Here is a 13,386-nt window from a genome sequence, read left to right on the forward strand (position 1 = left end):
GATAGACAATGCAGAGATATTTGAGAAAATAAACTATAAATTGGGGCTTTGTCCATCCAAATCTGATATGGCATTGTCTTAACTTTGTTGTATGCCAACATGTCTCACTGTAGATCCAGAAATGAAAAAACACAGATGTGAAGTTTCTTATTTTGTTCAGGCAATTCATTAATATCAGTAAATTGGCCATCCAAACTAAGGTGGAAGCTATCCACTTTACTAAAAACAAGTCCCTGTGATTAAACTATTGTGTTTTTTTTAAATCTCTCCTAGTCCCAGTTTATCCAGTTTTCAAACACTTTGTACAACTTATTTCATGGAGATCCTGATGAAGAACTGTTGTATCGTGCCATTGCTGCTGTGACCAGCCTTCTCCTGCGAATGGAAGAAGTGGGCAGGAAGCTGCAGAACACTACATCCCCAGTCAAGACCCCATCACCAGAGACCAGTACCAGTCCAAAATGCACCACTCAGGACAATGAATCACCACAAAACTTGGACAGCACCATTTCCCAGCCTCCCAAAGAAAACACAGAGTGGTCTTTTGCTTTTGAACAGATCCTCGCCTCACTGCTTAATGAACCTTCTCTTGTTAGATTCTTTGAAAAACCCACTGAGCTGAAAGCCAAGTTAGAAGCCGCAAGGACCTCACAAATTCGAGCTAGCAAACGAGTGTGAGCATTTTAACTGTCAATCCGTTACAAAGACCACTACATGAAGAGGCCGCATTTCCTGTTGCATACTGTTCTCAGATGTTTTGAAGTTCTCAATCACTTTTTTATACATTTTTAGGGCTACAATGCAGTTTATTTACTTGGGTAGAGCCTGCACTTCCAATGCACTATATATTGATATTTGCATTCCAAGAAAGAGGATTATTGATGCGTTCTAGTATAAAGTTAAGGCTCTATTATGTTATTATTGTATAGAAAAATAATTCTTTTATAAAATGTCCATGTTTAACACTCAATCATTTTGGCACAATTCATGCTGTATGTTAGGACAGAAAACGGCCAATAGTCTTGATGGAAATGCTGAATTTTGCTTGATGTTGGGGTGAAATGCAGATGACTGAAATGTGATTTGGTGTGAGCATTCCATTACCTGCTGTAGAATACATATCGGTCAGTGGTGTCTACATTCCCCTGAGTGCACCAAGTATAATGTATCACTGATTGCAATGGATAATTCAGACACCTGGAAAAACATAAGTAATGAATTCTCTGTACAAAATATCACTATAATGATATCACTGTCTTGCTAGCAAGTTTTGCGTAGTTATGCTTTCAGGGAAAAGTGCATTTTTAACAACACGTCATTAATGCTTTCCTCTGGATTTTTTTTTTTTTTCTGAATTCAGTGCAAACAGTACTCCGTTCAAGGTAAGCTTTGCACATGCTATACAGAGACAGCATAGATAATAATGGCAGTTCACTGGTACATGTTCTTGGGTAAAAACTAGGACTGCAGTGGCAGTTCCTCGTTCCCAACTTTTATCCCATGTGCTGGGGCTTTTGTACACAATTTATCTTGGACTATATACAGGATGTGCCAGGGCATGGCAAGCCATACATTGATGGGCTGGCATTTATCACATGTAATGTCCTTGTATCTCTATTGTTCTAGAGACTGAGGGGACATTGGCAAGGTGCTTTCTACAGTTTTAGGCCCTTGCCTGGAACACCTGCCTGATCTAGCCCTAGGAACACTGAGAAAATCCTTCTCATGCATTGACTCACATTTTGTTTACCTGTGTGTAATGCTAGCTGTATGCTTAACAATAATTCAGGATAAAAATTGTTGCAATATTATATCTTTTACAAATCTTTTGCACTTCAATCACAAGGCAACCATTTCTATAAAAAATCTTCAAAAATCCAGTTGACCTAAACCAAATCAAACTTTTCTTTATTGTGCCTATGATTGTGCATTGTTATATGTACTGTTAGCATAAACGAATGGGGTGGAATGTTGCATTCAATTGACTATGTATGCCAGTATTCAGAGCTGCTGTTAGTTTTAGACCTGTGTTTATGCAGCCTGTCTGTTAGTGAAGTGTTGTATTTTATTCAGCTTTGGGTTTAACGTATGTTTTATTGCTATTATAGATTTGGCTGAGCAGATACAAGTATACAATATGATTGTTTTTGAGTTTTTTGGGGTTTATTTCTAGCATTGCTGTACTGTAAGTAATGAGATACTTGAAATGTACTTGACATCTAGACACACAGTGGATAAAGCCACTATGACTAAGTCAACATTGTTGAAAATGCAGTATGTTATTCATTAGTAGTTTATGACTCTACTAATCTCCTAATCACACTGAAGCTCATGAAGTAAAGGTGTGTGTTGAAAAGCAATGGGGTTCTAAGGCCAGACTAGGCAGTTCCAAATGGTGGTAACCTTAGGACTGCTTTTCACTTGTACTCAGTAACTGATCGGAATATGTAAGGGTTGATATAGTGCCGCTCTTGAAGACATACTGAAGGGTCTAAAACTAGAAGAACCTCAACAGGTAGTTTGCAGTAGTAACTGCATAGTAATTTCTGTCTCAAAGTTGCAGCTTGTACCACTTTACGGACAATGTGTATTCTGTTCTTGAACTGGCTGAGATCAGTTTGTTTTGCATAGACCAGTGTTTCTGTGTTCAGGTGGGTTTACAGACAGAAATGGATTTTGGTCACAGAACATTTAATACAAATACTGCAATAATCCACATGATAGCGTTTTCCCTATAAGATGATGCAGATACATTATAGTGTTGTGTGCATGATTATATATTGGACCGAGGAGCCTAACAGCCACAATGTTTTTAATGATCAGCTCAGGACTTCTCTACTTGTATGTATGCATAAAACATAAAATAAGCTTTCCTTCTGTCTTCAAATTACAAATGGATGAAGCCATCTAGAAACTACTAGAAAACCTGTCATCTCTAATTTTCCCACAGATCAGGCTCTGGTGAACCTGAAAATGCACAGTGAATTAGAATTTACTGGCTTGCTTGAATACGTATGTACATGCATGTGCTAACTTCATGCAGACATAAGTTTTGGGAAATAACCATATAACCATTTGCTGCACAATTTGCTCATATCTAGTCATAGATCTTCCACTTAATCCAGAACAAGTAATATAGTTGTAAGTAAAATCAGAGGGACTGGAATGGCAAAAAAAAACATTTTCAGCATCTTATACTCTATTTGTGATGTATACTTTACCTATGCTTTGGTAGGCTCCAGTCCACCCTTATTAGAAATCCCTTAACTGCACTGTCGTAAGCTGACTATTTCATGTTCATTAGCCTGTTAAAATAGGAGAGTCACATGGTTCACTTGTCGATAAGCAAAAGAAAAGGTTTATTTAAGAAATATCGACATTGATATATACACAGCCAAGCTAAGGCAGACAAAGAAAAATCACACTTCAAAAACTTGGGAAGAATACCATTCACATTGCTATTGCAACTGTGGCAAAGCTTCTGGATCATCCATGCATAGGGCTTGCATCATGTTTTCTTTTCTTTGGAGTAAGAAACATTTCAAATTTCTCAGCCTCACTCCCCAGAATAGAAAAAACCCATAAAGCCTGTACACAGAGAGGAATTTCCTTAAAGTTTTAAATGCTATCTTTATTTCTTAGATATATTTTCAATGGAAATAAAGTTCCTCTCCTATACTTTAACCTCACCTTTTGGTATTGTATTAAACTTTAATTAAATTATTGTAGGTTGCCTTTTCCCCAGCAGCCCTGCCTGTCTAAAACTTACCTGTCCCCAATCCAGCAAACATGGAATATCTACTCTGCGTAGGATTGAATTGAGTGTGTACTGCACATGTGTGGGCCTGGGCTAAAAGATTTTCACTAATGGCTCTGCATACTCATTATTGATCAAGAACACACGAGTATAAGAGAGAATACGTGCACTTATCCTTTAAAGGAGAAGTATAGCAAATGCTATTTTGGCTGTACTTCTCTTATAGATCACAGAGCTATAGCCCGCTGTTGGCTGAAATCACTCAGCCGGTTCAGGCTCAGGAAAGATCCCGACTTTACAGTAGAGATCCACCCAGATGCCTTGACAGGCAGCTTGCTCAGCCTCTAAGTATGCTGCTGAAAACCTGAGCCAGCCACTTCCAGCGCACTCCAGTGAGCGCTGGAGGGGCAAAGCAGAGATCTGGTGACTAACAGTCACCGGCTCTCTGCTCAGTGAAGACCGCAAACTGAGTGATCAGCGGTGTTTGATCACTCAGTTTTTGGTCTTATAGCCCACAGGGCACAGATGCAGCATCAGACTGATGCTGCATCCACCTAGGTGAGTATGTATGTTTATTATTTTTTAAACCCATACTTTACATTTATACATTCTAGGGTTTGTACCAGTCAGAATGATACACTGAGAATCTGCCTAGCCACCCCCCTGATGCATATGGAATTGTTTCTTGTCAAAGTCATGCATGCTGGCTACACGTACAAACTCTGTGAGGCTGTCTCCTGTGCCCAGGATATTATTTTTAAAATATTCATAGACAAATTTTTAGTTCATACAGCCACTAAACTGTGGTTAGCACTACTAAAAACACAACAAAGGCAGATCATTCAAGCAGAACATTTACTGACAGTTCTGCACTGTTTTCGATGGTTTCTGCACTAAGCATGTATGCATGTGACAGTTAAAGCTGAACTCTAGGCAAAGAGCTAAATACAAAAATAAAATACTTATAGGATATCCATTTTACCTTGAAAATAATTTGTACTTCTGTCTATGCAGTCCTGAGATTCATGCACTGTTTGCATTTGAAAAAAAAATAACAATGTTTTAATGAGTATTTATATCTACCTGGAGTTCAAATTCTTAACACCTTTTTCTGATTACACCTAACCACTTACTATTATTTACAGATATGGTTGTCCTGTTTTAGGCTTTTTACTTATAAATAAAGGAGAAATTGTACATGCCCCCAAAATTTTTTGGTTTAGGTTTTCTGAAGAATTGATTATTTTTAGATTCCTGAATGACAGTTCACATTATATCATGATATTAGAAATTGTCCAGTAAATGATTACCAAGATGAGAGAGAAGGCACTCCGTTGTCCTTTTATCATGCAGCAGTAAATGATTGCTGCTCAGTTCTCTGGCATTCTCAGAGGAGACAGTTCTCCTCTGAATGCCTGTTCATGAAGCGGTGGAGATCGCTTCTTCTAATGAGAGAAGCGATCTACGAATGCTTTGAATGCAAGAAAATGGCTGCTGTTACTGTAATCTCATGAGATTACAGTAAGAGATCAGTCAAACACACAGTTTACTAAGCAGTGGTAAATTATCGCTGCTTCGTTTGCTGCTCCCCCGATTCTCCACCTCTGGGCTGGAGAATCTGCAGGGAGAGAATTTTCACACAGATCGCCAGTGAAGGGCTGACATTGCTCCTTCATACACTGGCCATCTGTGTGCTGAGAAGATCAGCGGAGAACATGTTCTCCACTGATCATTTCTGTTTCCTAAACCACTAATGATCGGAGATCAGCAACGATCTTTATAAAAGGACACCTCAGTTATAGACATGGTTATTATAAGGCTGTGCAACCCAGCAAGGACCACCTGCTAACCCATTTCCCGGGAGGGACATATTTGTCATACAACCTAAAGGAGAGATGCTGACATGCATATTTATCCTACGCTAAGCACTGCCAATGTTATGAACTCTTAATAAATTATTGAACTTAGAAGATAATAGAATTGAACTATCAACCAAAATGCCCTTACAAGACTTTGCTGAGTGCAGAAAAATGTAAACATAAATTTGATATAATTTAAGAATTGCCATGTGAAATCACAGATTATAGGCTTAATTCATTAAGATTTACACAAGGATATGTGTCTTTATTTTAGCTATGCAACTCTATTTCAAACCTCATTGGACTAAAAACTGGTTAAAATAACTGTCACTTCTATGAAAGTAAGCAGCGTTTTTAATGAATCATGTATGTTTTTGATTTTTTTCCCCATTCTCCTGGTTTGCTGGTCCTGAATGTGGTTTGAGGTTTTAGAAAAAAATACATATTTTACCAATGTAGTCAAAATGGACAAATACTTTGGGCGGCTCAAGGATTTGATATGTGATGAGTTTAATTGTTTGAAGGTTTACAGTATATTTAGATATAAAATAGGCAGCATTAAATATGTTAAAGTAGAACTAAAAACAAAAATTGTTTCTCATTTTGGCTAGAAAAAGGTATGTTTATAACACCTGACAGATTTTTTTGCCATCTGTGTGACATTGAGGAGATTTCCATTCACTTATTTCATATCACAATAGGAAGCAAGAGGAAATGCCTCCAAAGTGAGGGAAATCCTTTTTTTTATCACCTGGGACTCCAGAACAAGTGCCCCTATTACAAAATGTTCCCTCTATTTCTGTTCTGTTCTGGTGACAACTCAGTATTTGGGGTTTTCTTTCATTTTTGCTCTCGGTGATAATGGTCACCAGGATAAATAGAGATGGTAAATCTCCATAATGGGGGAAACGGCAATAAAAACACAATGTGTTTTAATACTTCTCCAATCTATCCAAAACTGAAATAAGCCCTTATTTATACTTTCAAATATCTTTCTTGATTTGACATCTCAGAGCAGGCTGATAATTCATTAGCCTGTAGGTTGAGCAACTACCTTCAGGTAATTGGACACTGGCAAAGCAAAAGTGGTAAGGACAGCTTTGATAATCCCTCCTACTCGCAGCAGTTTTTTGCTAATGCTTTTAAGTAGTAGAGGTCTTCTCTCCCTCTGAGAGATGCTTGTTATATTTTTTTCCATCTTTTCTGAATGTAATTCTTCTAGTCCTTAGCTGCTATTTTGCCACAGTGGCACCCCTCAGCAGTTTTCCTGATCAGATGACTCCTTTGCAGCACCTTGGATCCTGCACATGGATTCTGAGTTTGGTGTTCACTTTGACACATAGTGCATCACGTTGCGTTAGCTGCAGGGTCCTGTACAGGTCCAGGACCGTGTTCCAGCTGAAGGTCTGCATTCAGATAGGCAAAGGCTTGTGCCCTGCTTTGATGTCCAGTGTGCTTTTACATTCTGTCCCCTTAGGGGTTAACCTGGAGTGATGACTTCAACTTTTTTAATCGCAGTCAACAGCAGAGGGCAGCTTGGTTTATTAATTAATTTGAATTTTGTGCTCCTCTACATCTAGGCTGCGACCTGGGAATTCTGAGACTCCTTCCCAGCCTCCCTTCCAGTAATGATTTCTGTGTATGCACATGCCAGTTTGCTGTCTTCCTGCACACCGACTGACTTTTCTCTGCTACCTGCAAAGCAACCTATTGAGAGTGATCACAAAGGCACTTTTTCCTTCTGCAGCTTCTGTAGGAAGTACATCTAACAGCATTCCCCTCACACACGATGGATCAGAAATGCAGGGTACCATCAGGAGCTTTGGGACCTACCTGCTCTTCCTCAATTGGTGGTCCATAGAAGGGTCAGCGTCATCCCCCCGAAGAACCCCAACATGGCTGGTCTGGATTGTTGCCCCCTTACTGAGTTTTACTCTGCTTAAGGGTCTTCTTCTTCTCCTTCTGGGGCACCTTCATCCTCCTATAACCTAGAGAAGAGTTTTCTAAAACTATGTTGGATTTTATGAGAAATGTCTGACCCTTTAGAGGCCTGAGACTGCAGAAGTCATTAGTGAGCCCCTCTGCTTTTCCTCCATAGATCTTTATCTCTGATCTTTCTCTGCCTGTCTTTGAGGTTGCTGACAAAAACGACGAGAATGGTACTGCATCCAGTTATGAGGACTTGGCACAAGATGGACTTGTATGCGGACATTCCCTCAAAACTCAAGGTTACTATCTGTATCCTGGTAGGTGCAGTATGCATGTACAGTTGTGGCCAAAATTATTCAACCCCCAATGCTGTAAAGGGGTTTAGGGACTATAGTGTACATTTGGAATTGTATTCAGAATCAAATCCTACAAGGACGTTGTAACTACCCAAATGCAACTAAAATGACATCAATTGTTTATGTAATACAGTAGTAAATGGTTCTTATGTGGTTTCTTCATTGCCACAATTATTCAACCCCTTAAAGACTACCACTCTGAAGAACAGAGGTTCATACAGGTGCTTTCCATCAGGTATTGAAAACACCTGTGGATGTCACCGAGCAGCAATCAAGCATAATAAGCACCAATTAGGCAGCTTTAAAATGACTGTGATACTCAGCTCCTTCTAGACATTTACTGGTGTGGTTACAAACATGGTGAAGGCAAGAGAATGGTCCAGGAAGACAAGAGAAGAGGTGATTTCTCTTCACAGGAAGGGCAATGGCTATAAGAAGATTGCAAAGATGTTAAACATACCAAGAGACACCTTAGGAAGCATCATTCGCAAATTCAAGGCAAAGGGCACTGTTGAAACGCTACCTGGTCGTGGCAGAAAGAAGATGCTGACTTCGACTGCTGTGCGCTACCTGAAGCGTAGAGTGGAGAGAAGTCCCCGTGTGACTGCTGAGGAACTGAGAAAAGATTTGTCAGATGTGGGTACAGAAGTTTCAGCCCAGACAATAAGACGCACACTGCGTAATGAAGGCCTCCGTGCCAGAACTCCCAGGCGTACCCCCTTGCTGTCTCCAAAGAATAAGAAGAGTCGACTGCAGTATGCCAAAAGCCATGTGGACAAACCACAAAAGTTGTGGGATAGTGTTCTGTGGACTGATGAAACAAAATTAGAACTGTTTGGGCCCATGGATCAACGCTATGTTTGGAGGAGGAAGAACAAGGCCTATGATGAAAAGAACACCTTGCCTACTGTGAAGCATGGTGGAGGGTCAATCATGCTTTGGGGCTGTTTTGCTTCTGCAGGTACAGGGAAGCTTCAGCGTGTGCAAGGTACCATGAATTCTCTTCAGTACCAGGAGATATTGGATGGAAACGTGATGCAGTCCGTCACACACCTGAGGCTTGGGAGACGTTGGACCTTTCAACAGGACAATGATCCCAAGCATACCTCCAAGTCCACTAGAGCATGGTTGCAGAGGAAAGGCTGGAACATTTTGGAGTGGCCATCGCAGTCACCAGACTTAAATCCGATTGAGAACCTCTGGTGGGACTTAAAGAAAGCAGTTGCAGTGCGCAAGCCTAAGAATGTGACTGAACTGGAGGCCTTTGCCCATGAAGAATGGGCGAAGATACCCGTAGATCGCTGCAAGACACTTGTGTCAAGCTATGCTTCACGTTTAAAAGCTGTTATAACTGTAAAAGGATGCTGTACTAAGTACTAAGATTGAATGTCACTTGGGGGTTGAATAAAACTGATAATGCTGTGAGCACAGAAAAGACATTTGTGGTTATTTCATTATAACTGTTATGTTATATTTGTCTGACCTACAAGTGCCTCTTTAATGTAAATGTAAGCAAGATGACTGAATGATCAAAAGCAATGTCAAACTGGCCAAAACACTCAATTTCAGTGGGGGTTGAATAATTTTGGCCACAACTGTATCTAAATTGAACCACCTGCCCATTAGGCAGATCCTTTGGTCCTAGTGTTTGTCTGGGGAGGTCCCCTGTAAGAAGCTCCTGGAGAGCTTGCCTTTTGATGGCTCATCCTTGGATACTTATCAAGGAAGTCGCAAGTAGTAAGTGTTCCCTTTTGGTTCATAAGTCTGCTGTTCCTAATTTTAAGTGGAGTTCTTTTTGTCATTCCCAGACTTCTGAATCTAGGTCTAAGCTATCATCTCTGTTCTGCCATAAGACCTTGCCCTCTAGGGTCACCAACCATCACAAACTTGTTATGGATATTTCACTATCTATCCTTACTTTCAAGGTTTCCTTTTTTGTCACGATCATCTCTACAAGGAGAGTTTTGACTTTGTGGTTTATGCCTTTCTCTATAATCAGGACATTGGTTAGCCTTCCCTATACCCTGAACCTTTTGCATCCCTAAGGATATTTCTCTATTGTCTGGATGTGGTGTTTGTGATGTGGTGTGGTCAGCTGCCTTATTGCTTATTGTTCCATTGTTGCTAGATGGATTCAACAACTCATCATGCAGGCCCATGACCTAAGGGGCAAGGTCCCTCCTTTTTCAAAGTTTACTCACTAAGAGTTTTAGTACTTCTTGGGTTCTTCAGCATCTGGCTTTGGTTTCTCAGATCTGCAAGGCTGAAACCTGGGCCTTATTAAACATGGTTGTTAGGTTTTACTAGGTGGACATTCAGGCCTTAGTGAATGCAAGCTGTAAGGTTCTTCAAGTAGCCCTGTGACCTGTTGGGCCCTTCCTATCTTTCTCCTTTTTGTTTCTTTGCTTGGGCCCATTACCTACTTGTCTGCTGTGTTTCCTAACCCTCTGTTGGACAGATTTGGGATGTCCCATTAGTGAATGAATCTCTAGCCTATGTCCTGTGGTGTATGATGAAGAAAAAAGTGTTTTGCTTCACCTGTAAAATCATTTCTTGGAGTGCATCACAGGACACAGGTCATAGTTACAGTATGTAGTTGGTAAGACTGAATAAAGACACCAGTTCAACCTGTTTTATTATGTGTGTATGTTTAACAAACATCCATTTTCCAAACCCCTGTATATTTTGTTTGCGAAGATGCCCTTCCTTCTGTCTTGTTATCTACTTGTGGTATTGCTTACTACTAAGCTGAAGGCATACTTGGCATGGGAGGGGTTAAGCAGGTCTGTCTTTAAAGCTTTTGCTTTCCCAGTGTCCAGTCACCCGAACATAACTTCTTAATCTATTTATGAATGAATTGCCAGCCTGTCGCCTGGGATGTATTCCAAGAAATTGATTTTACAGGTAAGAAAAAATAACATTTCCATCCAATCCCAGGGATTCTCATTTTTTTCACAATAGCTGTGTATTCTGGAAAAGCTCACAGCAGATTAACACTGATTGATTGTAAACTGGGAGGTAAAGTCAATGTTCAGTTTGAGAGTTTATAACTTGAATTGTCATAGAACTTTCTTCACCACCATAGTCCTCAAACAGTAGCAAATCTGTGTTCAGTAACCTATTTCTTCCTTCTTCATGTGGTTTGATAAAGTACCACAAAAAATACCCAAAGAGTGATATCGTAAAGGTTTTGTGAACATACAAAACAAAAAAGTGGAAACCCCCTCCAGTTTGGGATACATGCATAGGTAAGGCCCGGGATGGGCTTTAAATGTTTGAAATGCAGTCCGGCAATCAGAGCACTTGTTCTGAATGACTTGTAGCCTAAAACATGTTTCCCAGCTTATTCAATTAAAAAGTTTTGATTTCAGTTTTCTCCTGTTGACTAAAGTTGGAAGGAAAAATGCCTTACAAATAGTGTTTAATGTTTAAAAGCAATTTATCATTGTGTTAATATTGCTGGGCCTATCCTGACTCGCTGTATCTTTTTACTGCTACATACATTTTTCATGTTGCCTAAGATATGTTTAAAACTGCCTATGAGATTTATTGTACTGTCATCTTTTAACCTGCTGTATGATTTATTTACAGGAAAACGGTAAACACGTCCAAACTTTTTCAGTGGGATCATAGTGTTTTACTTTATGTTTTGGTCAAAAAAGTGTCAGTTAAGGGTACATTTGAACTATAAACTATATTCTATTTAACAGACGGAACTGAAAAAAACAACCAACATGACACTTGCTATGTATGGTTTATGTAGCTGTTTTGTTTTTTTTTTGCTATCTTTTGGTCTCTGCATTAATAAAGCTAATACTAATGAAGGAGAACAAACACTTAAAGGTGCTCTAACATATTTTCTTGCTTAGCTGCTAAATAGGAAATTAAAATGAGGGATATTGTGCAGTTGGGATTGCAGTCTTTACTTGATGTGTGTTATAACTGGGATGCTAAACCCTGTCCATACCCCTATAGCAGTCTTCAACTTCCAATGGTTCTGTAGTTTATTTATTGCATAGGGAAGTGTTTATCATTCATAATTGCAAGAGTGGCAGGATGATTATTAGAAACTGTCTTAATACATTGATTTACCAAATAGATTTCACATATAGTATCCTATATTAAGCATTTTCATTTCAGTCTGTTTTTGTGTATGGACATTTTAATAGGATTCTCACTAGAGGTGAGGATTGTGCCTAGATTTGTTTTTAAAGCTGTTCTAAAGGCTGTAGATAGCAAACCTTCTCTTTGCTGCTCCCCCCCCCAGCACTTACCTGAGCCCCCTCTCGATCCAGCAATGTGCATGGGAGCCTTGGGTCTCCCTCACCTCATTGGCTGAGACGCAGCAGCCAGTGAGGAGAGAGCTGGGGGCTGGCTTTATGTGTCTAATAGATGCATAGAGTGGGGTTCAGGTGTGAGCACACACCAGTGCCCCCATGGCAAGCAGATTGCTATTGGGGACACTGGTCAAGGGGGAGGAGCCAGGAGCACCACCAGGGGACCTGAGAAGCGGAGGATCGGAGCTGCTCTGTGCAAAACCACTGCACAGAGCAGGTAAGTATGACATGTTTGTATTTAAAAAAAAAAAAAGTATCACTTTGCTATTTGAGTCAATTACCCCAACACCACTTCTAAACTGATCTCTCCCGCTATAACCTAAGCCTTTACCACCTTAAGTGTCTCAAGAAAAGACAGTTGTATTGTTTAAATATCTACATTTTCTCTTTTTCACTCTTGTGTTTAATATGTGGCTTTCAGAACCATTTCCAGAAATGTATGAAGCCTGAAAAAGGGATCTACGTTAATTTGAAAGCTTGCATCTTTAATAACCTAACTTACCTAACAAAGGGAATCTCTTAAACTATGAGCTTTCTTGTGAAAATATAAAGGGAAAATTAGAAAATATTGTTAGAGTGCCTTTGAGTTAAATTGTTGTTTATTATGAGAATGTTTTAGTGTACTAAACACTGTGCCAGCATCATCAGAATTCACAGTGAATTTGGTGCATTCACTTTCATATGTACAGGTAGATACATTTTTCTAAGTTAAGAGATCTGATGTTTCAGATTGCACAATCTTGTTGCTGCTGCTTCTTTTCACTATCGATGCTGGGGTCACTGCTTCTTTTTACAAGTTATGTTTATTTGCGTGTAGTTTCATTAATGCATTTGCACTTTTTATACGATGTATTAATTGCAGGACTGATGTATAAACGGTACACCTAATAAACTCAGTCTTACAGAACACTTGTTTGTACCATTTCATCTTTTTTTTAATCCAAAAGTACTTTTATTAGTATTGAAACAGGCTTAAAGTTACAGTATCAATTATGACAAAGGCAGTGCACATATTCAAAAGAATAGATAACGTCCCTGCAATATCCTACATAGAATGTATTACGTAGATGATTGGCAAGGTATCAATCTGGTGACAAATGAAATAAGGGACCTAATCAGACTGTTTACAGGAATAAGTGTGAAATAAT

At 39.5% G+C, this 13,386-nt stretch overlaps 1 protein-coding gene across 1 annotated transcript in view; it reads left to right on the forward strand.

Moving 5' to 3' along the window:
• Nucleotides 1–13,145, forward strand: part of TBC1D8B (TBC1 domain family member 8B) — a 98,553-nt gene extending 85,408 nt beyond the window's left edge. The window contains exon 21 of the mRNA XM_089684929.1: nucleotides 274–13,145. Coding sequence (XP_089541055.1) covers nucleotides 274–678 — 405 coding nt within the window. The 3' untranslated portion in view covers nucleotides 679–13,145. The remainder of the gene's footprint in view (nucleotides 1–273) is intronic.
• The last annotated feature ends 241 nt before the right edge of the window (nucleotides 13,146–13,386 follow it).

The sequence above is a fragment of the Staurois parvus genome, unplaced genomic scaffold, assembly GCF_062004578.1.
Source record: "Staurois parvus isolate SC_StPar_1 unplaced genomic scaffold, SC_StPar_1.0 ptg000361l, whole genome shotgun sequence".
Classification (NCBI taxonomy): domain Eukaryota; kingdom Metazoa; phylum Chordata; class Amphibia; order Anura; family Ranidae; genus Staurois; species Staurois parvus.